Below are 13,721 nucleotides of genomic sequence, written 5' to 3' on the forward strand. Positions count from 1 at the left end.
CTAGATTATAGTCTTAATGGTCTAAATTTCTTTCAACAGAATTCTAGCTATAATAATGTATTGAAATGAATATTTTAGATTTGGGGGTTCAAATATGCAAATTTCTCAGGCATTTTAAATCTTTTATATCAAATTGGACAGCTGTAATGGATCAAGGGTTACTTTTTATAGAGATTTCTAATTTTAATTGTTTGAGTGTTTCAGTTTTCTTATAAGCCCATAAAAGTTGCATTACCAATGAACCTTTCTAAATATACCTTTTCAGAACGCGAATGCCAATCTAAACATGAGAAAAAGGACCAATGCTGTGGTTCACTCAGAATCTGAGGCTGGCAGCAGAACTGAGGTGGAAAACCATTCCAGCAAAGCTTCTGTGCTTGTTCAAGGATCTTCTGGAGTCACACAGCAGTCTTCCTTAGCTTCAAGTCCAAACCCATTCAGTCGTGCAAATGCAGATGAAACTATATCTGCTGCAAGAGAACTTCCATCTGCTCTTTCTTCTTCTCCTGGTAGAACTGGGTCTATACCCCAACAAACTTCAGTCAGATCTGCTTCTTCACACCATGTGTTTGGATCAAAACTGGAGCGAATTAAGACCACAGTTAATACCATAGGGGCTTCTGGGAAGTTATCTGCAAACACTCCTCCCCCTGCTCCACCACCTTCAGGATCTGGCACAAGTAAAATAGACAAATATGCCCGCATTCTATTTCCAGTAACATTTGGGGCATTCAATATGGTCTATTGGGTTGTTTACTTATCCAAGGACACTATGGAGAAATCAGAAAGTCTTATGTAATTTTGCTGCTGTAGTACTTTCCTAATAGATTAATGCAGAATGTCTTTTTAAATGTTTTTAACGACAAATAATTACGCTTTACTAAAATAAAAATTCTATGGGATTTCGCACTTTAAAAAATTCAGGAGAGTTGCTGGGAAAGCTAATTAATTGCTTAGTGACAAGAATGTGAGTCATCTTTCATATAAGAAAGGCGATTTAAATAGAATCAATTCAGCTTTCAAATGAGACGGAACACAGACCATCCTGAAAAGTTGGGACAAGAGAAATAAGGCTGCTACATGTACACAGTGCATATTTATGCATTGAAATTTGAAAACAGACGATGACATTTTCAATATATACTATGAATATCAACAAATCATCCTAAATTTCCCAGTGGTACTGCCCTTAATCAGAATTGTTTATTGGATATCATAAGTGGTGAGCTTCTTAGAAATACAAGAAATAAAAAGAATGAAATATTTTTAAAAGGAAAATGTAACAAAGCACATACTGAGCAATAGAGACCTTTGCTGTGTTGAAGAAAAGTAAAATATGTCCGTAATTATGTGATTGCAAATAGGACTTAACCGTTGACTTAAAAAAAATTGTGCTCTTAGCCAAAGTTTAACTAATATGAATTATTTCTGATAGTAGTTCACTCAGTCAGTTATATATTTTCCACAGATAATTATCCATAGATTACCATCTCCTAAGCATTATGACAGATATTGTCTTTCTAGGAAAGCTTTCACCTATATCTACAGTAGTACTTAAACAGTAGAACAGTCAGTGCATGTTAATGAACTATAGACTAGCTGGGAATATTGCATTCTTTACTGGAGGAAATCTATCTAGAATCTGACAACATATTCAAGGTATTTGTTTCTCCTATATTGATAGAGTATATTGTGAACAAGATATCGTTCACATAATTACTTTTGAGATAAGAAAATGGGAGTACAACTTCAGTAATCAACTCTCAAAATATAATGAAAATGTAGTACAGATTGTTCTGTAAATGAAAAGCACAGGATACCTGAAAGTAAAAATCTGGGCACTGCAAGACCTGATAGATTAGCTGTCTCAAATTTGATCAAAATCACAGAACAGAATTAGAATCACAGAATCATTACTTACTCACACAATAGCTTTTAGATGCTTTCTTTAACATAAATCTTTAATGGTTGTTGAAATGCTAACATGAGGGAATTTTTGTGTCTATAGTTCTGCATTTTTTTCTGGGCAGTTTTGTGATTATTTTATTTTATTTTTTGGCTAGCTTGTGTAAAGCTTCATAACTAAGGTGAGTATTTTAAAATTAAAGAAACAAAAGAATGAGCAGAAAAAAATCATAGCCATGGGATAGGATACTGCTGAGTCTGTTATGTAACTTGTTAGGATTTTTATGTATTGATTTTCCTTTTTTTTATTAGGTAGGCATAACAACTTAATTGAATTTCTTGCAGGTGTCTTACACTGTTAAATCTGTCTATTTTTGTGTTGTGTTGCTTCCAGATTTTCCTTCGAATTACTTCCTGAATTAGATTGTGAGAATGAAGTATTTTGAATGTTAAGGGGGGGGTATTTTGATAAAAATGACCACCATGAAAAAAGATAACTTTATTTTTTAGGAAAGAAATGATACTAAATTGGCATTGGGTTTTCAGTTGTTGCATTGCCTTGAAATGGTTGAATATGAGACCTGTAAAATGTGCAAATGCCAAATATTGATTGTGAGTCACATCTGAGAAATCTTTCTTTGCTGTCTAAATATTTCCTAGACTCATCAAAAATTGTAAGGATGAAATACGAATGAGAAATCATCCAGTTCAAACCCTCACTTACAAATTAAGGCCAGTAATAATACGCCAAATAAAATTTGTATATGTGTGCATATTTAATAAAGATTACTTGTACAAAAAACTTATAATAAATTATTTCATGAATGTAAACAGATTTAGAGTCTTGAGATCAATGTTAGAATTGTGGTTGGGAGGGTGGAGAGACAGTACATTGGGTAGGTCACTTACCTTGCATGCTGCTCACTCACATATAATCCGCAGCACTACTTATAGTCCCCCAAACACCAGAAGGAATGACCCCTGAGATCAGAGCCAGAAGTAAACTCTGAAAACAGTCAGGTATGGCTCCCCACAAAAGCAGCAAAAACAAAAACAAAAGAAATTGTAATGAAAGTTATGATTATACTTTATTTTCAAGAAATTACCTTTGAAGAGGAACATACTTCTTACTTCTTAATTAAGTGGGTTTTAAGAAATATTTCACTGGCGTCTTTTTAAAACATTAAACATATTTAATAGATTTAAAGGGATAAAGAATGGTTTAAATTTGTAGATTAGGGACTCACATGAATTTATTATTTCTTTTTTTTTTACTTTTAATATGAAGAACATTTGAAAACAAACTTGGTGGTCAGATGAAGATAATGGAAATTAATCAAGGATTCTTAATTGCTAAATTGAAGAGTACGTTCACAAAATGTATTTATTGTGAACAGAATTTTATTCTAAAAATTCTAATCATTAGTGAAAAAAACTATTTCTTTCAGAATGTAAAGGTCAATAACTTATGCATAGTTAGTTTGCTTAGCTGAATTTTACCAGATTAATTAAGTTAATTTTTGGTCATGACACAGAGGCACAGTAAATGAAACTATTTGATGAAAAAAAGACATTCAAAACCTTTACAAGAATTATTCTAATCTTAGTTATAAGAATCTGTGAAGAATAATTTTGGTTCTAAATGATACCTGTGTATATCTCTTTGTTTTAAAAATGAAATTCAGAATTGTTTTGCTGAGTAACTTAATACAAATTCTAGCTTTCAACTACAGTTTGGCCAACAACTTCTATGTATATGCACTTCCAATTTCCTTCATCATGCTGGGTAAAATATACTTATATGATTAAACCCATATTATAGAATGACCTACTTTTGTGCGTATACATATTACTTTGAATATGTATATTTTAAATTGGATTGCACCAATCTTAAATTAGTAAGCCAACTGTAGAATTACCCTCTGTGATAATAGAAATGAATCATAGACACGCTAATGACAAAGATAAAAGCTTAAGGCTGGAATAAATTTTGAAAGTCCATTTTCCAATCGTCTCTTTTGCAGTGACTGTGCTTCAGTCAATTAGTGGGGAAAAAAAAGAATGTTCTAAATCAATTCTGCTTTGGCATAGAAAAATAAAATACCATTCTCTATTCTCAGTTTTCCATTTGTCTCCTTTGTAGACTTAAGAATAATTCCCTGTGGATGTGCATCAGATGAAGAAATGGGCTACCTGGGGATGGGGTGCCAGTACAGAGTTTAAGGTACTTACCTTCACATGCTCAAGCCTGATCAGACTCTCAGAACTGAATATGGTCACCCAATCACCATCTGACTCATCCCTAAGCAAAGAACGAAAAGTCAAGTTCAGAACACCAATAAGTGTGACCCAAAAACATTAATAAACTTTTTTAAAAGAAAGGAAAAAAAATAAATGGAACACTGGAATTCATGTTCTGACTCTACTATGGTTTTACTTAAAGATTTAGGTTGATTTCTTATTTATAAAAGGGGAGATTAAGTAACTTTAAAATGTATTTCATATTAAATGTAATCAAATATGTGAACTACCTTATAAAATAAAAAAATTTAAAAAAATGTATTTCAATTTTACTCTGGAACAAAATAGATGTCAATGGAAAAATAAATGATTTTGATTTTATTGCTTAATTACTTAAGCTCATGACCTGCCTCAAATTAAAGGTTTTGTTACCTTAAATAAATAATATCTGTTCATGTAGATTTTATATATTCTTTCCCATGAAAGATTTTTATGCATTGAAGAATGTTTCTTTGTAGGAAGAGTGGATTTATTTTTCACTTCTATATGAGTCCAGTGTTGGGTACTGTTAATGTTTGAAAACATATTTGCAAAACTATGCTTTCTTTCAGGATGATACAATCTGGTAATGATGATAAATTTGTTGACAAATAGCTGTGAAGTTCTTAAGTGCTTTATTCATGTAGATGTTTTTGTCTGTAGTGCAGTTTGAGTGAACATTCATCTAGACATAAAATTATTTAGGAACACAAAAAATGTCAATAATCAGGATAAATAAAACCTTGTAAGAATATTTAAAAAATACAAATTCATGCAAAAATATTATGAACCAAATATTAAAAATTTAGATAAATATAGGTAATTATCAGTTTTCCTGTTAGCATTAGGATCTGATATTTTCAGCATAATAATGATATAGGTTGTGAAAAAGGATGCACATAATTTTATAACTTTGTTAATGGATAGAAAAAAATGTAATGAGAGGAGAAGGCTTCAAGATGCTATTGAAATGAATTTTGCTAAAATATTTTAGAGTTTAAATCTCTCTGTCAGGGGTAGAGCAATAGTTCAGTGGGCAAGGCATTTGTTGGACAAATGCTGACTCGGGTTTGATCCCTGATATCCCATATGGTCCCTTGAGCCCATCAGGAATGATCCCTGAGGGCAGAGCAGGAGTAGGCCCCAAGCACAACTTGGTGAGGGCAAAAAATAAGACAAAAAAAATCCCCCAAAATCTCTCTGCCTACTCCCACGAAAGCACAAATTTGGACATCACCTACAATATTAAAATAGATATTTTAGAACTACAGGAGCAAATTTTACAGGGAAGGTGGAATGAATGCAGAAAAGTTGATATTAGAAAAATGAGAGTTTTATATAAATTAAAAAAAAGAGCTAGGGTTTGAGTCTAGATTTTGTAGGTTAATACAATAAAAATGAACATACTGTGCTTCTGTTTTATAGAAATTATCTGATTTCTGTGTGAACTACAGAGTGGGCTGCCCTGAATCTGGAGGTAATAAAATAATCACCTCTAGATACAGAAGTAGAATGTCCCAGTTTTCTCTAACTTCTGATTTTCACTTTTTTAAATATTAATGATATCATTGTAATTTATAAAAATGACAACTGTGTTTAAAAAATAAGTGCCATTGAATAATTTTTAAAATTTCCAAATCCTTTCACCAAGAAATTGTTTACATTTTATGATTATCAGATCAGATAATTTTGTATACACATGCGTTAAATAATTTCATTAAAAGTTGAATTTTTTAGAAGATAATACATTTTTAATTCACCTGTATTAACATGTGAATCCTGTTTAATAATAAATGAAATGTTAAATTTACCTTCCTTTCAATTTGTAATAAAAATATTAGGATAAAACTAAACAAATTTTTAAACTTTGATCATGTTTCATCAAAGCAAGAGATTGGGATACTTTCATTTTAATTAACTTTATGACTTCATTTCAAGAAAGATTTTCCTTACGTCTAACTTTGGCAATAGCACAGTGGTAGGGCGTTTGCCTTGCACGCAGCCAACATGGCCGACCCGAGTTCGATTCCTCTGCCCCTCTTGGAGAGCCCGGCAAGCTACTGAGAGTATCTCGCCCGCAGGGCAGAGCCTGGCAAGCTCCCCGTGATGTATTTGATATGCCAGACACAGTAACAACAAAGTCTCCAATGGAGACGTTACTGGGCCCGCTCGAGCAAATCGATGATCAACGGGAGGACCTTTACCTTTACCTTTACCTTTTAATTTTTAATATCTACAACATTCCTTATAGTCATATCAGAATTTAAATAACTATCAACTTTAATATCTGATTATCAGTGAAATGAATTTTAAGTTGTGTTTGTTCTATTTGCAATCTTTAATGCAGTTATCAGCTTGTTAATTTATACTTTTTCTCATTGTTTTTATTGTATCAAATCCCTTTTTCTTTTTGTGACCCTTTTAACAACCTTTGCATTAAAAATATATCTTTTTTGAATTTTCTTTCACAATTTCTTTTAATATGATCACACTTGAAATTTAGTTGAGACTCTAGAAAGCTATTTTTATAATTTTTTCTTTTATTTTCTGAAAAAAAAACAATTTCTTTGCTGCAAAATTTATTTGCTTTTTTAATGTGAATTTCCCTCATTGCTTATGTTCCCATCTAATTTTTTTCTATTAATCACTGAACATAGCTATTTATTGAAGTATAGTGTGGGAAGTAGTGGGGGAATGAATCAGATGAACCCACAGCATGCATTTATATTAAACCCACCTCCCAAAATCTGTTTTATCTTCTGCTTAACTATCTCATTCCTTTTTAAATTTTTTGATATTTGGGATTGACTTTATGGCTCACAATACAAAACCCAGTCTTTATTTCTTCTGTGCTGCTACTGCTCCAGTGATTAATAAATTATTTTCATTTCCCCCTTCCAGTTTAATTCTCATAGTACTGGGGGTCAGAGCAATAGTAGAGCAGGTAGGACATTTGCCTTGGCGTGGCCGATCCCGTTTGATCCTCAGCATCCCATATAGTTCCCAGAGTATCTCCAGGAGTGAATCCTGAGTGCAGAGCCAGGAGTAACTGAGCATCATCACCTGGTGGTGTGACTCCACAAGGTAACAAAACAAAAACCCTCTCATAGTCAGCAAGCCATTTAGTGTCAATTGTAATCTGATACATTTTTACCTTTTCCCTTTATCTCTGTTTATTTTTCTACTGTTTGGGAATATATAACTGAAATTCTATTAAGATAGTCTTGTGGTTGTTCGTTTGCTTTTATGTGTTGTGCTCTTGGAAGCTCCAGTCTCTGGAGAATGCTTTAGGACATCTCTATTAGCAAAAGCTATGTGCTATAGAAAATTGGTCCCAACTCATTTTCTTTCATTATTAGTGCCAATGTATCCATATTCAAAAGTCATTTGCCATGGTTCCTTGTCACTTACTTATACTTACAGACATTGTTTAAATTTTTCCGCCATTAAAAAAAAATTATTTAGACTATAGTTGATAGGATTTCACGAGAAAATAAAATTATAAATGCCTTTGTTTACTGATGTTATTTTATCATCTTAAATTGATCTCCAATTGATGATTTGTTTTTCTGTTTTCTAGTGATCCACCAGAATACAGCCTTTGATAGATATCTTTTGCTAAGAATTGGAGACGCATGTTTTTGGCCTTCTGTATGTCAGGTATCATTACAATCAGGTACTAAACCTATATTCAATCAGCAAAAGTACACTCTATAGAAAACACTTCCTTGTGAGGAGAGACAATAATTATAATAATAAAAAAATGAACATTGTTGTAGTTAACATGTGAATGATGAATTCTTTTTCATTCTTTTGTATTTGTGAATGGTACTCTGTATCTTTGCAAATGTTTGGTGGTACAGTGGAGTATGTTTGCTGTAATTTTGCTGATTATGTATACGGTTTCCTTGTTCAGATATTCAACAAATCAGTCCTTAGTTTTCCAGAATATATATGAATTGTTGGTTGATGAGCTAGGTTTCTTTGTGATTTTAACAAATTTTTTTATAAAATGAAACAAATTTTAGCTTTTATGCAAGACCATGCAATATAGTCTTGACCAGTCATAGTAAACAAAAGGTTACAGTTTATAGTTCATTCATTCATTCATCATTCATCATCCTGTTATTCGTCGATTGCCTCGAGCAGGCCCCAGTAACGTCTCTTTCATCCTAGCCCTGAAATTATATTCAAGGCTCTTTAGGAGAATGAGACCCATCATTGTTACTGGTATTTGGCATATTTGGTACGCCACGGGGAGTTTGCCAGATTCTGCCCTGTGGGCAGGCTACATTCGATAGCCTGACAGTTTGTCCAAAGTAGGAATGAGATAATAAGATGTCATAAAAAGATGTCCTGATAAGATGTTGCGTGGCCCGCAAATGCGGCCGCGTGGTTCTGGGAGCTGGATTTTATAGTCTCTGAGTCTTGGCCATTGATGGGATTATACAGTTTATAGTTAATAATCCTTAATAATAAAAAATTCCTTAATGACTTTATGCTAAATGTTGAGAAATAAAAAAATAAAATAAAATAAATTACTCTGTTTGGACTGTTGCACAAAGAATTAAAGCTTATATGCCTGCTCCTAAAAAATATTAAATTGATTGCTTAGTTATACAATTGAAGATATTCCTTGTTATGAGAGTCACAAAAATATAAACTGTTATTCTGTAAACTTCATTAATTTTTTCTTAAGCTGATTAACAAATAATAAAATGTGATATTAAAAACAGTTCAAAATTTGGTAAACAGTAAAAGTGTTTTAACTTCATAGAAATACAATTTTTCTACAATGTGTAATATTTCTTAAAAACATTTATCTTTCTTAAACTAATAATTTTATCCTATATAAGGGTATTATTGTGGATTATTATAATGAGACAGGTATAGTCATTATTTTTCTTTTACCAATTTGTTTTGATAAGAAGGGTACTATCAGATATTGTTTTGGTATTTTAAAAGAATTGATCAAGAAATTACTTATTGAATGTTGTCTTTTTTCAAGGTTCTATTGTTTCTCATAGCAAAAATTAAACCCAATGTTAATGAACTTTCTTTACTTTTTAAAAGACAATTTTATACCTGAGAACTCCATTGCAGAATAATTTGGATGTCAGTTTTCCTGTAGAGAATAAGTATTTTAAAAATTAAGGATTTAAATTTCTATAACATATGATCACAGATATATTTTAAGATAATGTGTTTTTAGCTACCTTCTGGAATCATTAAATCTCAAATATTATATTAAATGCATTTTTCTACTTGCATTTTAAAAATAAAGAGAAATATCTTTGGAATATTATTTTTGGTTTAAAATTTTTTTCTTTTTGCTAATATTCTTCCTTCAAGTTAACCATAGTGTTTCTATTGACATAATGATTTCACTTTTAGAGTCCTACTCTTATGTTAATATCCCTATTTTTCACTTACTTCTATTTCTCTCTATGACCAACAGCATCTAGAATGCAATTTTGCCCATGTTTTCATAGTTAGCAGTCATTTGGGGAGTGATATGGCTAGGAGTATTGTTAAATTGCCTTATTATTATGTGGTATTAATAAAATTACATCAAATGCACACACACACATGCACACACAAATTTTTTTTTAAATAGTGAAAATGAAGACAACATTGCAATATATGTCTTATCCTAACTTTTAAGATCAAAATAATTTTCTGAAAAAATGAATAAGACTGAATTCTAGTCAAAATAGCATAGGAGCTAAAGAAATAGTATTGGTGTTAATGTGCTTGTTGGATCTATGGCACCGTATATATGGTCTCCTGAGTATCACCATGTGTAATTTTTAAGTACAGAGCCAAGACTAAGATCTGAGCACATCCAGGTATGAACCAAACCTAATATTACCACAAAACAGTGAACTTATACTTTATAATATCTAGCTCACAATGTCAGCTATAATTGTCTTAATGAAGTAAATCACTTTAAACAGTGAGCATAGTCAGTGAAATGTTATTTTAAAATACATTTACTAATAGTTTTAAATATTCCAAATGTAATCCTTTTTGTTATGAAACAGCAATATTTTTGAAGAAAAAATCAGGATTTTTATATTGAAATAAAACCATACATGACAGGAACAAAATTAAACACATTTTTATAACATATATTTGCATGCAGACTGGAGCGATAGTACAGCGGTAGGGCATTTGCCTTGCACGCGGCCTGCCTGGCCAAGCAGGGTTTGATTCCTCCACCCCTCTCGGAGAGCCCAGCAAGCTACCGAGAGTATCTCGCCCTCACGGCAAAGCCTGGCAAGCTACCTGTGATGTATTAGATATCGCAAACACAGTAACAAGTCTCATAATGGAGACATTACTGGGCCCGCTTGAGCAAATCGATGAATAACAGGAGGACAGTGCTAAATTCTTAATCGAATACATAAAAATTCTATTACATATGTTAGATAATTTTTGGCATTCACCCCCATAACATTAAGATCCCTCCATATTTAATAGTACTTGTGTTAAATATGATTCTATTTACAGATTATGTCACACACAGAATTTATATGCTGAAACAATCCACATGTGATAGTATTCAAGGAGGTAGACTTGTAATAATTAAGATTGGATACAGTCATGAGGGTAAAGCCCACATGAATATGGGTCTTCATCAGATTCATAATCCTTTATCTTTAGTCTACCACGTAAGGTTCCAAGGGAAATTTGCCATCAGTAGACTCAAAGAAGGTCTTTCAGAACCAAACATGAAGGAAGGGTCCTGATCTTGAACTTCAAGCCTCCAGAATCATGAGTTACACATTTCTGTTCTTTATGCTACCCAGTGACTGGTATTCTGTTCTGAAAGCCTAAACAAAAGCAGTTATCTACTCTTGTGACACATTTCTATCAACCTTTTAATACTTCAGTGCATAGTTCCTTTATTGATCAATAGTTTGTGCTATACATTTAAAAACAATTCGATGATCTCACTGATTATTATTTCCAGTTAAATCAAATATATACAATGCTTATTTCTGATTTTCAATATTAATACTAATCACAAATCACAATCACAAATCATCCTATTAATCGTCAATTGCCTCAAGCAGGCCCCAGTAACGTCTCCTTCATCCTAGCCCTGAGATTATATTCAAGGCTCTTTAGGAGAATGAGACCCATCATTGTTACTGGTATTTGGCATATTGGGTACGCCATGGGGAGTTTGCCAGACTCTGCCGTGTGGGCAGGCTACATTCGGTAGCCTGCCAGTTTGTCCAAAGTAGGAATGAGATAATAAGATGTCATAATAGGATGTCGCGGCTGCGCGGTTCCGGGAGCTGGTTTTTATAGTCTCTGAGTCTTGGCCGTTGATGGGATTACACGGCACCAGGGGGCCAGTTGGTGGGTGTGACCCCCGCCTACTGGAATTTGGAGGATCTGGGTGGAGGATGCTCGGCCCAAATCCGAGTAGGCTTGGAGATCTCGGCCCCAGAACCCGCGTCACTTTGTCCCTCTGCCAGTACCTTCATGTGTGCGGAATTATTCATGTATTAATTATTCATGTATTAATACTAAAGTACATTTAAAACAAAAGAAAATAGCAATTCCAAATAAAAAATATGCTTCTACTTCTTTTTATTTGGGGCCATACCTGACTGTGCACAGGGCTTACTACTGGTTTTGTGCTCAGGGATCACTCATGGTTGTGCTAGGAATCAAACCCAGGTTGCCTACGTGTGTTGGTAGTTGATAGTCTCTTATCTGAGGAGCTATCTCTCTGGCCTTTAAAATTATCCCTAAGCAAGCAAAATGGAGAGATAGGAAAATCAGCTAATGAAACTTGCAGAGGTATTATGACTTTTCAAATGGCATTCTTTCAATTATTTAAATTATATTAGTTTTATTTCTTAATTTTCTGTGAATAATTTCTACATAGTTCATTTTTTGGTGTATAAGATCAAAGGTTAATTTTTTCAGGAGAATTAAAAATGAAAACTCAAAGCAGGTCTCTTGGTTATGAAAATAAACCCTGGGGTGGTTCAATTGTAACTTGTTCAAAATGTTACCTAATAATACATTATCATCCTCTGTGCATTCTGAAAATCAATCTCTCCTAAGAAAAATTATGTTAAATTCTTAGTATCATTCTAGTATATTTTCTTGATGTCAAGTACACATCTATCATGAGAGTTTCTAAATGCTAGTCTTCTCATTTTATTCTGAAAATGTAAAATAATGGCATTCATTTAATATCAACTTGAATTATGTTCTTATTTGAAAACTCTCAGGGTAACATTTATCAACTCAGTATTCTAGGCAAACATTTATTAATCTATCATTCATATTAAGATAAATGCTAATCAGTGGTATCATTTATTCTGTAAGTCCCATATGTCTATTTGTAGAATAATGTTATTATCCAAATATCCCATGTGCTTTTATCAGTTGGAAACAAAACAGATTGATACCTTTAATGGAGGAATATATGCCAATTACTACAGCACTTCAATAGTCTGATACAGTTCCATTTCTTTCTTTAGTTCAGTTTTCTGCCAACTTTATCTTTTGTGTAAACCTAATGTGGTATGGTGGCAAAAAGTCATCCTTCTTAATTTATGGTGTTACTACCAGAGCCAGAAAAGAACAGACGTTCTCCTTTCTCCTACTAATAAAATAGGAAAGAAAAGGCCTTTCTTTCATTCTATTACTGTATATAGTCAAGTGCAGAATTTTCTATCCAATAGGTCCTATAATATACAGTCTATTTCCTTAAGTGAGAATACATTATTCATTCAAAAGCAAGACTGTGTCTAATATTGCTTTTAGAAAAAAAGCAAAAGCATGTTTTGTGGAGAAAGTGGGGGGAATATTGCTTTTTATTTTTGAAGAAAGTTGTACTGTGAATAGAATAATACTTTTTGGTCATTCTCAGAATCAATCATACACAAAACTGAAAGTACCCTGTAAGACTGTGGTAACCAAATTACTTACATTTATCCTCAAAGAGTAAATCTAAAATCTTGGTATTAATCACAGAGATCTAAGTGATATGTAATTCATTTCATATTACACAAATGCTAATAGCCTCTTTTCTCAAATGCTGTCCTTTATTTATAACTCTTTGGTCTTGTCTCAAAAGTTGCATTCATTCTTCACTCTGATGTCAGAATATTTCTGTTCATTTCATACTTAGTTTCCCCATTGGTTATCTACTAAGCTAATGGATAAATTATGAATGTCTTACAATGACATTAAAGCTTAAACACAATACAAATATATCACCTTAGGTAAAGGTAAAAGGTAAAGGCCCTCCCGTTGATCGTCGATTTGCTCGAGCGGGCCCAGTAACGTCTCCATTGGAGACTTTTTGTTGTTACTGTGTCTGGCATATCGAATACTCTCTGTAGCTTGCCAGGCTCTCCGAGAGGGGTGGAGGAATCGAACTCGGGTCGGCCATGTTGGCCGCTTGTAAGGCGAACGCCCTACCTGCTGTGCTATCGCTCCAGCCCTTAATTTCTCTATTTGTACTTATTATATAATAGGAATACCCAAGACTCATGAAATTC

General features: G+C 32.9%; 1 protein-coding gene across 1 annotated transcript in view; it reads left to right on the top strand.

Moving 5' to 3' along the window:
* GABRA4 (gamma-aminobutyric acid type A receptor subunit alpha4) overlaps nt 1-2,740 on the top strand; it is a 70,160-nt gene extending 67,420 nt beyond the window's left edge. The window contains exon 9 of the mRNA XM_056111263.1: nt 266-2,740. Within this exon, the coding sequence (XP_055967238.1) occupies nt 266-799 (534 nt within the window). The 3' untranslated portion in view covers nt 800-2,740. The remainder of the gene's footprint in view (nt 1-265) is intronic.
* Nucleotides 2,741-13,721: the final 10,981 nt, after the last annotated feature.

The sequence above is a fragment of the Sorex fumeus genome, unplaced genomic scaffold, assembly GCF_029834395.1.
Source record: "Sorex fumeus unplaced genomic scaffold, SorFum_2.1 ptg000013l, whole genome shotgun sequence".
Classification (NCBI taxonomy): domain Eukaryota; kingdom Metazoa; phylum Chordata; class Mammalia; order Eulipotyphla; family Soricidae; genus Sorex; species Sorex fumeus.